Source organism: Taeniopygia guttata, chromosome 16, assembly GCF_048771995.1.
Source record: "Taeniopygia guttata chromosome 16, bTaeGut7.mat, whole genome shotgun sequence".
Lineage (NCBI taxonomy): Eukaryota > Metazoa > Chordata > Aves > Passeriformes > Estrildidae > Taeniopygia > Taeniopygia guttata.
In genome coordinates, this window is record NC_133041.1 from 652,916 (window position 1) to 667,874 (window position 14,959).

At 51.6% G+C, this 14,959-nt stretch overlaps 1 protein-coding gene and 1 pseudogene across 1 annotated transcript in view; one reads left to right on the plus strand and one right to left on the minus strand.

Moving 5' to 3' along the window:
* The window catches only part of LOC140685172 (uncharacterized), a 655,070-nt pseudogene that overhangs the window by 308,869 nt on the left and 331,242 nt on the right, over positions 1-14,959 (plus strand).
* LOC140685207 (tonsoku-like protein) overlaps positions 2,864-14,959 on the minus strand; it is an 81,947-nt gene continuing 69,851 nt past the window's right edge. The window contains exon 4 of the mRNA XM_072936478.1: positions 2,864-2,919. Coding sequence (XP_072792579.1) covers positions 2,864-2,919 — 56 coding nt within the window. The remainder of the gene's footprint in view (positions 2,920-14,959) is intronic.

Sequence of the window (14,959 nt, forward strand, 5' to 3'; positions counted from 1 at the left end):
TCTTTCAAAAACTAACTTGAAAAAATTTATAACATGGATTCTTGCCCTGTTTCCAGACACGAACACACACATGATCGATTCAGAATCTTTTTGGGACACAGTAGGGACAGGAATGTACAGTTTCCAAATTAATGAAAACTTTTCTGTAACTAAGTTTCGACCTCTATTTCACTCAATTACTAAAGCAGTCGAAAAAACAAATCTCTGCAGCTTTCTTCTGCTGAGGAAATTCCACCCTTATCTTTCTCAACAGACACTGTCCCTTCAAATGCTAATTTGCCAGATAACATTGCTCTCTCAGTCCCTGGGACGGGGAACACAGACATTGTACCACCCCACCCACCCGCGGGGTCCGTGGAGCCCACCCATCCCTCGCTCCCCCTCGGGCGCGGCGAGCGCGGATTCCGCTCCGCGGTCCCGCAACACGCGGCGCGCTGCGCGCCCCGTGCCCCGCTCAGTGTTGGGCTGTACCTGTGTCGGTTTCCATCGGGAACGCCCTGCCTCACCCCAAAACCTCCGCGCAGCCCCCGTGACTCCCCCAGCCCTGCAGCCGTGCCTCCCAGCCCCGCTGCGGCTCTCCCCAGCCCGCTCCCATCCCTGCCTGCCTGCCCGCCGCAGCCCCGCCGTGATGGCAGCAGCTCCCCCAGCCCCACCGCCTCCTCTGCCCCGCTCCTCCCTTGCCCTCATCCCCAAGCGCTGCACCCACCCACCCACCCTCAGCGCCCCCCGAGCGGCACCTCCGAGACCCCCACGGGGGCACCCCACTTCCCCACGCACCTCAGCCCTGCGCAGGCTGTGCCACAGTGGCGCTGCCATTGCCGCTCCACTGCTGCCTCCCTCTAGCCAAGCCCAGCCAGCTGCCCCCTCACACTCTGTCCAGCCCCCCACACCCCTGCCAACCCTCGCTCCAACACGCCCAACAAAGCGTAGTGCACCTCCTGCTCGCTCTCACTCCTCCTCTGAGCACAGTGAGTCCGACTCTGACACAGAGGACATTGATCCATGGGCTCTAATCAAAATGGAAGCGACTCGGGCAGGGGATTGGGAACTAGCTCAGAGAATTTCTGCCTTCCCAGCAGTTTATATAAAGGGGAAAAGAGGTGGGGTCACCACTAAAACAACGTGGGAACCTAACACAAATAAAGAACTGGTACAACTACGAAATATAGCCAAAGAACATGGGAGAAGTTCACATATTTTTAGAAATTTTCTGGAAGCTCTCTTTTCAGCACATATTTTGATACCTTACGATGTTAAAAACATTGCCCACTGCCTTCTTTCCCCGGCAGAATATATGCTATGGGAAAGACATTGGAAAAGACAATTAAAAACATTATCAGGCACCTATGCTCAAGATGGAAATAGGCCAGATTTTACAGTCCAGCAGCTGGCTGGAGAAGGGCATTTACAGAAACCCTGTGACCAAGCTAACACCTTGCCTCAGGAGCAGTACAAGACTTGGCTATTGCAGCAAAACCTCCCTGCTCCTCACCCCAGATGACTCTACCCCTACCCAACACTTCTCTAGTATTAAACAAGAAGTAGATGAAAGCTTTATCAAGTTTATAGACAGAACTAAAGATGCTCTGGAAAAACAGATAGAGAGCACAAAGGCAAGAAAAGAACTGTTGTGCCAGCTTGCCTTATCAAATGCAAATGAACAATGTAAAACAATTCTGAGGGCCCTACCCTTGGACACAGAACCCACCATAGAGCAAATGGTGGAAAGCTGTACACGTCATCTGTCCTCTGAAAACACAGTGGCCCAAGCAGTAGCTAAGGGTATTGCAGAAGGAGTTTCTGGTGCAGTTGCAGCAATAACTTCCAAAGACCAGGCCTGCTGCTATCACTGTGGGGAATTTGGACATTTTATAAAGGACTGTCCAGACAGGTCACCTACCCAAAACCTCCGTAACATCTACCAAGGACCCCAGAACCAGCAGCGCTACCAGCAGCGTTTGGGAAACTTCCAGCAGAGCGCAGCCAGGCCCCGCGCAAAGACAACAAACCAAAAGCCACCCAGATCCAGCCATGCATCATCCCAGGAGATCCCAGGCCACATGGATCCAACCCACGGAGCGATACAGATGGGAACACAGCGCCAGTTGGTAACTGCTCTGTCTATTGACTTTAATAATAAGGATGTTTATCGTGTTCCCACAGGCAAGCATGGGCTTCTTTTGACATTTTAATTATAGGTGTCCATAGCCCAGAGGAAATCTTTGTTGTTCTCAAGGTACAAACAGTGCACCCAGGACAAGAAATCTCGGTCCAGCTGTGCTGTACGGACTCACCATTTTTCCTTTCACGAGGAATTCTGATCGCACAAGCCTTTCTGCTCCCAAAGAATCACAGGGAACAGCTTCCTCTCAACCCTACAGCAATGTGGGCACAAGTTGTGGGACCAAGTGCGATCTGTCCTACAGATGAGGGAAGATCCACCTCCCAGGGATGCTGGACACTGGTGTGGACGTGACCATCATTGCTCGCACAGAATGCCTGGCACACTGGGAACTACAACCAGTAGCAGGAATGATTTCAGGGATTGGTGGAGCCACAGTGTCCATGCAAAGCAAGCACAACATCCTCGTTGAAGGGCCTGAAGGCAGGCTGGCAACCATCTGCCCATTTGTGGTAAGAGCCCCCATCACCCTTTGGGGCAGGGATGTTCTATCCCAATGGGGAGTTTTCCTATGTATTCCCAGTCAGGATTTCTGACTGGGGCCACTGAGGAGCACACACTACCAGATACCCCTTGGCTCACGTGGAAACGCCAAGACCCAGACTGGGTTGACCAATGGCCCCTCTCTAAAGTAAAACTGCATGCACTACAAGCCCTTGTGGAAGAACAGCTCGCCAAAGGTCACATCGTCGAGACCACCAGCCCTTGGAACTCTCCAGTCTTCTTATTGCAAAAACCTGGAATGGACAGGTGGAGGCTCCTCCACAACCTTCACAAAATCAATGAGATCATCGAGGACATGGGCCCCCTCCAGCCTGGCCTGCCTTCACCATCGATGCTGCCTCAAGACTGGACACTTGCCATCATAGATATTAAGAAGTGTTTCTTTAGCATTCCGCTGCACCCCCAGGACACTCCATGGTTTGCTTTCTCTGTTCCCTCTCTTAACAGAGAGGCTCCACTCAAAAGATACCATTGGTTGTATCTTCCCCAGGGATTGAAAGTCTCGCCTACTATATGCCAGTGGTACGTTGCTCACATCCTGTCTCCTGTTCAGAACCTATTTCCAGATGCAATCATCCACCACTACATGGATGATATCCTGGTCTGTACATCAGGAAAAAACTTACTTAGATAAAGCAGTTAAAAAGACAATTGAAACCATAGAAAAGTCAGGATTCGAGATCCATGGTGACAAAATACCCAACCCATGGGCTTATCTTGGATTCCAGATCCAGGAAAGGACCAGCAGCTCGCCATCCACGATGGCCCAAAAACCCTGAGAGACTTACATAATCTGTGCAGATCCATCAGCTGGGTACATCCCCTCCTAGAAATTACAACAGAGGACCTCGCTCCCCTGTTCACCCTTCTCCATGGCAACGAGGACCTAGACTCTCCACGCCTGCTCACAACAGAAGCCCAAGACACCATCACCAAGGTCCAGGAAGCCCTGTCTGCACGCCAAGCCCATCACTTCGAGCCCAAGCTGCCTTTCCAGTTCATTATTCTGGGAAAAGCACCCCGGTTCTACGGACTGATTATCCAATGGGATCTTCAACTCCGAGACCCTCTATTGATACTGCAATGGATCTTTACAAACAACAAACTTTCAAAGACAATTACCACCTTCCAAGAAATCATGGGACATTTAAGAAAATAAGCCAGAACTTGCCTCTGCTCCCTTGCTGGGTGTGAGTTCACATGCATATACTTGCCACTGACCACTGGAGACCTGGAGCATTTGCTCCAGACCAATGAAAACCTCCAATTTGTCCTAGACAGCTATACAGGCCAAATTTCCATCCATATCCCAAAACATGAACTTTTTAATGCTGTCTTCAATCTGATCCCAAAATTAGTCCAAAGTAAAACACCTCTCAAAGCTCTAACAATTTTTACAGAGGGCTCAGGGCCATCCCACAAGTCCGTAATGACTTGGAAAGACCCTAAGACCCAAAATCGGAAATCTGACATCCAAATAGTGGAGGGGTCTCCACAGATTGCGCAGTTAGCAGCTCTTGTCAGAGCCTTTGAGAAATTCAAAGACAAACCCTTTAATCTGGTCACAGATTTGGCGTATGTCGCAGGTATAGCTATGAAAGCAGAACACGCTCTTCTCAAAGAGGTTTCCAATCCAAAGTTACACAAATTTATTTTGTCATTAACATGCTCAATCTCTCACAGAAAGCAACCTTACCGTACAATGCATGTGAGGTCACACACCGATCTGCCAGGTTTCATCACAGAAGGGAACAGGAAAGCGGACGCATTGGCCATGGCAATAGAAACTGCCAACGTCCCTGACATCTTTGCCCAGGCAAAGTTGTCACACCCATTTTACTATCAAAATGTACCTGCCCTCACCAGAATGTTCAAGCTTTCAAAAGATCAAGCAAAAGCTATTGTGGCCACATGCTTGAACTGTCAAAATTACCAGATACCATCTATGGGGACAGGAGCCAATCCCCGAGGACTGAAAGCTGCCAGCTGTGGCAGACAGACGTAACTCATTTCCCACCTTTTGGAAGGTCAAAATACGTACACATATCGGTCGACATGTTTTCAGGAGCAATATTTGCATCAGCTCATCCAGGAGAAACTACACAGCACACCATAAAGCACTTCCTCCTTGCATTTGCTACTCTGGGAGTACCAAAACAAATCAAAACAGACAATGAACCTGCCTATACCTCTTGAAAGTTAAGAGAGTTTTTCAGTGAATGTGGAATAGAACACAAAAAAAGGCATACCAGCAAATCCCAAAGGACAATCAATTGTGGAAAGGACACATCAAACCCTCGAAGAGTCCTCAATCAGCAGCGAAGAGAAATAAAAATCATATCTCCAGTTGAGAGACTTTCCAAGGCTCTCTACATTATCATCTTCCTCAATTGTACAACATCAGAGCATGACCCGCCAATACTTTGCCACTTTGCAAACACCACCCAAGCAAAGCTCACTGAGAAACCACCAGTGCTAGTGAAGGACACAGAAACACATCAAATTTCTGGGCCTTTCCAGTTGATTACTTGGGGTAAAGGGTATGCATGCATCTGGTCCAAGATGGTACCCAGGAAAAAACATAAAACCATACCTAGGCAATGCAAACACTACTCCCACAAACAGTGACAAGATCTCCCCTGAGTCAAACACAAGACCTCCTGAAAATCAGACGACTTCTGCCTGAATATTCCCTATCAGAAGCCCCAGCCTTGTCCAAAGATGAAAATTGTCTCCGTTGGTGCTGTCCTCACTGCTGCCTGGATGCTCCTCACCGTACCGTATGCCTTCGGCTGGATTAGCCCACAGCCTAGCCACAATATTTGGGTAACCCTAGCGAAAACATTAAAACAGGATAACACATACGTATCCATGGGAAGCATTGATAACCCACTTCCCACATGTTTGGTAGGGATTCCATTCTTTGCAGATGACTGGCCAGTCTATAATTCAGAGCTGTTTCGCACCACAGGTGAGAGACCCAACCTGGCAGATACTTGGGACAAGTGGACAAAAATGTTGCCCAATGCTCAAGAGGAACCCCAAGAACTGGACCTTTTAGGGTCCTCCAAGGCAACATACTGTGTCAAATTTTACTTTAGACGTCCAAAGAACAATTGGCCAGAAACTGACCAGACAAAAAATACATACAGAAAAGACAGATCACCCATTAACAAAGCCTATAACTATCCGGATTGGTGCAATTACACCTCTCGGGTGATCTCTGTAGCCTCTCTCCACCCCAAAGTATTACCCAAGGGAACGTTTCTCATCTGTGGTGACCGAGTATGGGCTGGGATCCCCTCCTGTCTTCAGGGAGGTCCCTGTAGCCTTGGAAAACTTTCTATCCTGACTCCAAATATTACCGTGTTACATAATCGGAAAAAAGAAAGTGAATTAAAACACCACAAAAGATTCTACACAGAATTTGATGAAAATTGAGATTCAAAATTATATGATTGGAACTAACCAAAAAAGATTGCAGTCTCCCTGTTCCTACCCTGGGTAGCTGCAGCTAAAGCCCTTGGTGAAATAAATCACTTCGGGTGTTGGCTCAGTAAGCAAGCCAATGCTACCTCTGCCACCCTAAGCGATCTTTTAAAGGAAGAAGAAACCATGAGACATGCATCACTTCAAAATCGAGCAGTGATTGACTTCCTACTGCTAGCCCACGGACATGGCTGCCAAGACTTTGAAGGGATGCATTACTTCAATCTCTCTTCACGCTTGGAATCCATCTGCGCACACATCCAGAGACTGAAGGAACTTGTGAAGGACTTAAAGTAGAAAGCAACCCAGACTGGGTCAATGACCTTTTCGGTCAGAGGGGATTAATGGGATGGGGTACATCTTTGGATAAGGGAATTTTGTGGATTTTCATTGTAATTGTCATTGTGTTAGCTATGTTCTCATGCCTTGTCCCCTGTTTCAAAAGAACTATAGGGCACGCCTTTTTCCTAAATACAGAAATTGGAGTTGTAGCAGTCAGAGGCCCTGCAAGGCCTCCCTGGCAGTCACCTAAGATAAGAAATGCCTAAGTCACAGTGACTGGAGCAAAGAAGCCCCTCTTCCACATTCAGACCCTTCTTATCTCTCTGTAAGGCTGTAGCTCCTCAAACCTGGCAATTGGACAATTTCCAACACCCCAGTACCCTATAAAAACACCCATTTCTGCCTAGTTTGGCAGAAGAGCTGTCCCTGCATCCCTTCAGAGGAGCTGGCAATAAAGGACATCACTGTGGAACCACATACAGCCTTCTCCTCTCTCTATCCCTGTGTGTCTGCCAGAGGCACTTGTGAGCACAGAGCGAAATCACTGAGAGCTGAACTCACAGAGCTGAAATCACTCCAGAGGTGCTCGCTAAGTTGCCTGTGGCTGGGAGCTGAGCCGAGGGACCCAGACAGGCTGAGCCTGACAGCGCAGCGCTATCCGGACACCCACGGCAGCGGCAGCCCGGGGGTCAGATGGACCCCTGGGACCCCGGGCAGCATTAACCAGGAGTGACTGGGATCACAGAGGAACCATAAAGGAAGTTACTGGAATAATACTGGGACTATGTGGGAGTGACTAGAACCATACTGGGAGTGACTGGAATCATATTGGGTGACTTGGAGTGACTGGGACCTTGCTGGGGGCAAATGGTACCGTAATGGGAGTAACTGGGTTCATACTGGGATCATACTGGAAAGGACTGGAACCATACTGGGAGTGCCTGGAACTATTATAGGGGTGAATGGGAGCATCTGGGAACATGCTGGGATCATGCTGGGATCACACTGGGAGTGACTGGGATGGTACTGGGATCACACTGAGTGTAACTGGAAGTGACTGGGACTATACTGGAGGTGACTGGGAGCCACAGGGCCCATGCTGGGAGTGGCCTGGGGGGAGCTGGGGGAACTGGGGGAACTGGCCCAGCTGGGGCTCAAGGCTTTTCTCCCCCAGGGCTGCCCCAGGTCCTGCTGCCACCCCCAGCCCCACAGAGCAGAGGGACAGGGGAGAGCTGAGGGACAGACGACAGGGACAGGGCACAGCCAGGGAACACGGCCTGGCCGAGGGACACTGAGCCCCAGCACTTTGGGCTGTTGCCCTTGGGCTCCCAGCACAGGCCCAGGGGCAGAATCCCCTCCAGAAACTGCTGTTTGCTCTCAGCTCTGCTCTGGAACATTCCCCAGGAGCCCCTGCAGTGGCTGCAGCCCAGCCGGGTGCCCGGGGCCACCAAAGCCGCTCCGGCAGTGCCCGCCTGCACACAGCTGGAAACCCCCTGCACTGTGTGGAGACCTGGAAACAAGGAGAGAACGGACCCATGGAGACATGTCTCAGCCCCAGGGAGCCCCTTGGAGCTCCCTGGATTCCCATCCCAGCCCCACAGATCCCCCCCATCCCCAGAGATCCCATCCCAGCCCCTCAGAGTCCTCCATTCCCACAGATCCCAGCCCAGCCCCCGGCTCTCCCCACTGCCCCTGCTCTGGTTGTACCGGCCCAATCTCCAGGTCACAGTCGGCCACGGGCCGGTTCCCGTCCTTGAGCTGGGTCTGGCTGTCCCAAAATCCCGGCTCTGGCTGTCCCAATATCCCAGCTCTGGCTGTCCCAATATCCCAGCTCTGGCTGTCCCAATATCCCAGCTCTGGCTATCCCAATATTCCAGCTCTGGCTATCCCAATATCCCAGCTCTGGCTGTCCCAATATCCCAGCTCTGACTGTCCCAATATCCTGGCTCTGCCTATCCCAATATCCCTGCTTCTGCCTATCACATTATCCCAGCTCTGGCTGTCCCAATATCCCAGCTCTGGCTATCCCAATATCCCAGCTCTGGCTGTCCCAGTATCCCAGCTCTGGCTATTGCAATATCCCAGCTCTGGCTATTGCAATATCCCAGCTCTGGCTATCCCAATATCCCAGCTCTGGCTGTCCCAATATCCCAGCTCTGGCTATCCCAATATCCCAGCTCTGGCTGTCCCAATATCCCAGCTCTGGCTATCCCAATATCTCAGCTCTGGCTTTCCCAATATCCCAGCTCTGGCTATCCCAATATCCCAGCTCTGGCTGTCCCAATATCCCAGCTCTGGCTATCCCAATATCCCTGCTTCTGCCTATCCCAATATCCCGGCTCTGGCTGTCCCAATATCCTGGCTCTGGCTAATGCAATATCCCAGCTCTGGCTAATGCAATATCCCAGCTCTGGCTATCCCAATATCCCAGCTCTGGCTGTCCCAATATCCCAGCTCTGGCTATCCCAATATCCCAGCTCTGGCTGTCCCAGTATCCCAGCTCTGGCTGTCCCAATATCCCGGCTCTGGCTGTCCCAATATCTCAGCTCTGGCTGTCCCAATATCTCAGCTCTGGCTGTCCCAGTATCCCAGCTCTGGCTATCCCAATATCCCAGCTCTGGCTATTGCAATATCCTGGCTCTGGCTATCCCAATATCCCAGCTCTGGCTGTCCCAGTATCCAGGCTCTGGCTGTCCCAATATCCCGGCTCTGGCTGTCCCAATATCCCACCTCTGGCTATCCCAATATCCCACCTCTGGCTATCCCAATATCCCAGCTCTGGCTATCCCAATATCCCAGCTCTGGCTGTCCCAATATCCAGGCTCTGGCTATCCCAATATCCCAGTTCTGGCTATCCCAATATCCCAGCTCTGGCTATCCCAATATCCCAGCTCAGCTCCCACCCCCATCCCCGGTGTCTGTGCCTCCATCCAGCCCCGCTCGCTGCCGCAGCGCTCACAGGGGGTCCCGTCCACGTCCCCCACAATCCAGGACTGGAGGACCCCCGGGCCGGGCTCCGACAGCGCCACTTCCAGGAACTGCAGGGAGTGGAGAACTGGGGGGACACGGAGATTTGGGGGAGCTGAGGGGGCTGAAAGTGAGAGTTTGGGGATCCAGGGGGGTCCACAGGCCGAGGAAAGGGGAGACATGAAGAGCAGGCAGAGCTGGGAAGGAGGTTCATGGGCTCAGAGCCAAGAAAAGGGGGTGCAGGGACTGGGACAGCTGGGATGGGGTGTCCAGGGAATCCTGTGCCCGGGAAAGGGGGTGCCAGGGCTCTTGAGTGTGAGGAAAGGAGGGGCTGGGGGCTGGGAAAGGCAGGAATGGGGATCCAAGGTGTTCCAGGTGTCCCAGGTTCAGGCACACAGCAAGTGTGGAGGCTGGGAGCCGTGGAATGGCCAGGAAAAGGGGAGCAGGGGGTCCTGATGTCCGGAAATGGGGGATTCAGGGGGGTTCCTGTGCAGGATAAGGGTGATGTAGTCAATCTGCCAGGCCTCCCCTCACTTGTACTTGGACCACCGCCCACCATACCAGAGGGGCTTCAGCCGCTTGGCCTGTTTGATGGTAGCACAGGTCTCAGTCATGGATCACCTGAGAAACACTGTCCATGGTTAGATCCACCCCTCAGTCTCATGCCCCCTTATAGGTGGCATCTCTACCCTGATGGCCTGAGGCCTCATGGGCCCATGGTGCTAGGAACAACCCCCACTTGTGTTCCAAATCAAGGTCTACCTTTGATACCCCTATCTTTGCAGCCTGATCTACTTGCTGATTGTTTTGCTGCTCTTCATTAGCTCTACTTCTGGGTACATGGGCATCTACGTGGCAAACCTTCACAGGTAACTTCTCTACGCGGGTACTCATATCTTTCCACTCTTCAGCAGCCCAAATTGGTTTTCCTCTACGCTGCCAGTTAGCCTCTTTCCACCTCTCTAGCCACCCCCACAGAGCACTGGCTACCATCCATGAATCACTGTAGAGGTAGAGCCACTGTAGAGAGTTGGCCACTTCTCCCTTTCTGCAATGTCCAGGGCCAGTTGAACGGCTTTGAGTTCAGCAAGCTGGCTTGATCCACCTTCTATTTCAGTGGCCTCTGCAACCCATCGTGTGGGACTCCATACAGCTGCTTTCCACTTCTGATTCATCCCTACGATGTGACAAGAACCGTCAGTGAATAGAGCCTAACATGTTTCCTCTGCTGGCAGTTGGTTATATGGTGGAGCTTCTTCAGCCTATGTCACTGGTTCTTCTTCATCAGTGACACCAAAACTTTCACCTTCGGGCCAATTTGTAACTACTTACAAAATCCCAGGGCAATTCAGTTTACCAATATGGGTGTGTTGTGTGACGAGAGCAATCCACTTGCTCCATGTAGCTCTGGTTGCATGGTGGGTGGAGGGAACCTTTGCTTTGAACATCCAGCCCAGTACTGGTAGTCGGGGTGCTAGGAGGAGTTGTGCTTCTGTACCAATCACCTCTGAGGTGGCCTGGACTCCCTCGTAGCTGGTCAAGATTTCCTTCTCTGCTGGGGTGTAGTTGGCTTCAGACCCTCTGTAGCTCTGACTCCAAAATCCCAGTGGTTGGCCTCAAGTCTCATCAAGCACATTCTGCCAAAGGCTTCAGGACAGACCATGGTGCCTGGCTGCAGAGTAGAGCACGTTCTTCACATCTGGTCCTGTCCTGACTGGGCCAAGAGCTACTGCATGAGCAATTTCCTGCTTTATGTGGGTGAAAGCTTTCTGCTGTACAGGCCCCAGTGGAAATCGTTTTTCTTGTGGGTGACCAGGTAGAGAGGGCTCACAATCTGGCTGTACTTGGCAATGTGCATTCTCCAAAACCCTGTAGCATCTCGGAAAGCTTCTGTTTCCTTCTTGCTGGTCAGTGGAGACATCACATTGATCTTGTTGATGACTGTTGGGGTGTGTTTTTAGTTCCCCCCTATTCTGGTTTCTTCCTCTCCCCCTCTTTATGTTACACGGTCAGTCCCTCCTTCTCCTCCTCCCCCTTTCGCCTGTCAGTCTTCCCTTGCCCCATAACCTTCCACTGAGTCATTCCCCTGACCCCACCCCAGGGCTTGTCTGTCACCCTGAGGCCTCTCCCTTCTATCCAGAACCTTCCAGCCAGGGCCTCAGGTGACAGGCTGATCCCTGGGGACCCCTCCTTCCCTCTCACCTTATTGGATCCCTCCCTTGATTGTCATTCCCTTCACCACTCCCCGGTTTTTCCCCGTTGGCCCACGGTTGTTCCCTCCCCATGTCGACACCCCCTGTTATAATCCCTTGCTGGCTGTAACCGTCTGCCTTTTGGGGCATACCCTATTCATGCTAAGGTGGGTCTCGTCGACCACCAATAAACTTGGAGTTGTGGTACCCCCTTAAGGACAACTCCCGCGTCTTTGTCCTCGTCGCAGAGGGTCCCTCTCAGGTCTGGTGCAGCAGTACTCACAGGTCACACCCCTCGCCCGTGGTGGCCATAGGGGGTGGCCTTCCTTGTCCAGTGTGCCTAACATCGGGCTAGCTGCTGACCACCGGAGGCACCGCGACAGATGACCTCAGTGGGATCTGACCCCGTCCATCTTGACACTTTACTCCCAGGAATTGGATCTCTTGGGCAGGTCCCTTTGACTTTGCTCTTCTTGATGGCAAAGCTGGCTTCCAGCAGAATCGGAATGATCCTCTTTCCTTTCTCAAATACTTCCATTGCCGTGTTCCCCCACACAATGATGCCATCGATGTACTGCAGGTGCTCCGAAGCGTCACCCTTTTCCAGTGCAGCCTGGATCAGTCCATGGCAGATGGTGGGGCTGTGCTTCCACCCTGGGGCAGTCGGTTCCAGGTGTACTGCACGCCCCTCCAGGTAAAAGCAAACTGAGGCCTGCCTTTTGCTGCCAGAGGAATGGAGAAAAACACATTGGCAATGTCAATAGTGGCGTACCACTTTACTGCCTTGGACTCCAGCTCATGCTGGAGTTCCAGCATGTCCAGCACAGCAGCGCTCAGCAGTGGAGCCACTTCATTCAAGTCCACAGTCAATGTCCATTGTCTGTAAGACAAGTGGGGCTCGCACAGGCCAAGTGTGGTTCTTGAAGGGTGAGTGGGCCTTACTGACCACCCCTTGGCTCTCCAGCTCACGGATCATTCTGTGGATGGGGATCACAGCACCTTGATTTGTCTGATACTGCCGGTCGTGCACTGTCAAAGTGGCAACTGGGACTTGCTGTGATCCCCCCGTCACCCCAGCAATGGAAACAGGTTCTGCCCCTACATGTCCTGATGGCATTAGGGCACACTGCACACCAGTATCAGCTAAGGCTTCATAGTTCTGTGGCTCTGATGTGCCAGGCCATCGGATCCACACCATCCAGAAGATCCGGTTTCCCCGTGCCTCTCCCTGGCTGGAGGCAGAGCCCCTCTAACCCTGGTTATTATTTCTTTCCTGGGCATACATGGTAGAGGTACCTTCAAGGGGATCTGACAGATCATACCCGGGAGCTTGGTCATGTGAGGCTGAGGCTGCCTTCCCTTTAGTGGAATTCCCTTGGTTAGTGTTTCCCTCCTTGAGTGGATGTGACCACGCTGCCAGGACAGAAGTGGGTTTCCCATCCCCCCTTCCTATGTCTTCCCCATGGTCACACAGAAAGAATCACAGGCCAGCCCGTGGGCTGTACCCTCTCTCTAGCTGGAGGATGATGGGCTCTAACTTCGGGGCCTGTGACTCGCATGGGTGCTGCACTGATCTTCCTCACTGTCCTGGTTCAGGGCAAATTTGGGAAAGAACGTCCAAAGGGGTTCCTCTAGGAAACAGATTCAATGTCAGCCCCTCCCCCCAACCGATTTGGGAAAAAATACCCCTTTGGTGGAAAATGGAAAAAACTCTTTATTAAGCAAGAAAACCTAAAGAATATTAAACAATAAAACTTCTTGCTGCTCCAAATGAGAGATAAACTCAGAAAGTCCCCTCCCTGGGCTGCAGTTCCACTCACTCAGTCTCTTATCGGTCCCTCCGGCACTGGAAATGCTGCGGCCCAGGCCGGGCCTGGTGGGCCACAGGTGTGAGCTGCCAGTGCTCTTCTGAGTGCTCAGTCCAGAGCAGGTTTGAGCAGGTCTGAAGAAAAGAAAAAGCCACAGTCCAGGGAACTTCTTTGCCTCAGCTAGCTAAAACTAACTAAAAGCAAAGGACAGCTCTGAGGGTAAGTGAGCCGAAGCAGGGTATTTTCCTGGCGGGTGGGTTTAGTCTCCACAAGCTGGTGGCCAAGCTTGCGGAGACCACAGGGTACCCTCCTGATCCAAGGGGATCTTCACCATCACTCCCTTGGATTCTCACTCTTCCCCAAAAGGTTGGGGCATCCCCTGAGGGTAGTCTCCACTTATCAGGAGGTGCTTTTCTAGTCTCTCTCTTACCCAAAGCTGGGCTCTCCCCCAAAGTCTGGGGTATCCCATGAGGGCTGAGAGAGTAGAAAAGACAAGAATAGAGCAGAAATTGTCCATCAAACGATGGCACGTTTATAAGAATAGGGGAGAATCTAATATTATGCAAGAAGCCCCTGACACCCATGCGCCTTGTTGAAATTTAGCTGCGTTGGGCTCCTCCCCTGTAAGTTCCCCTGTGGCTTCTGTGAAGCTCCCTGTACCCTCTGTCCCTCGGTCTTCCCAAAACCCTACCCTATCCTCCCTTGGGGATGGTGTTGGCCACAGCACCCCAAGCACCCCGCTGGACACTGTTCAGACCTCTTGAGGGAACTGCAGTGCACTCGGCACTCCTTTCCAAGGTGGTGATGGCCACGCCGCTTGGAACACCCTTTCCTGCCTGGACCCTTCTTCTCCGGCCCCAAGTTTCCCGCCAGCCCCACCCCTTCCGCAGAGGCCCCTGCACGAATCGCGTGTGGGGCCAGTGCCCTTTGTTGGAAGGTGGGGTTGGACCATCCCCCATTCCTTATTCCAGCTCCTCCTCTGGGGGGAGGATCGCCTATGGGGCCTCTCGTCAGGGGACCCTCCTTCTTGGGAGATCACCCTCTTTTATGGAGAGACCTCCTTCGGAGGAAGGTGGAGCTGGAAACCCAGACCTGGAATCCTCCATTTTGTCTCTCCCTAGGATGGCGGCGCCCAGGTTCGTCCCCTTATCGACACCCCATAACACTTGTGGCAGTCGCCAAAGTAATCATATTTCTTCCTATGAACTGAATTAATTATTAATTCAATTTACATTTAATTTTTGGAAGAATCTCCCCAAGGCCCTTGACTTTTCGAAGCCTTTGTGGAAACTGTTCAAGATCATTAACCTACAAGCTTCCACAGTTGAGATAAATGAAAAAAGGAACCAAAAAGAACAATTTAGAACATGTTTTAAGAATAGAAAAAAGAGACATGAGGCAAGTGTTTGCCCATCAAAGTCAAAAATTTGTTTCACCTGTAAAAAGAAATATCACATAAGAAAAAACTGTCCAAAGTAAAAAAAAAAAAATTACTATCATCAAAATGAAAATAAAAAGAAACAGTTTAATTAATA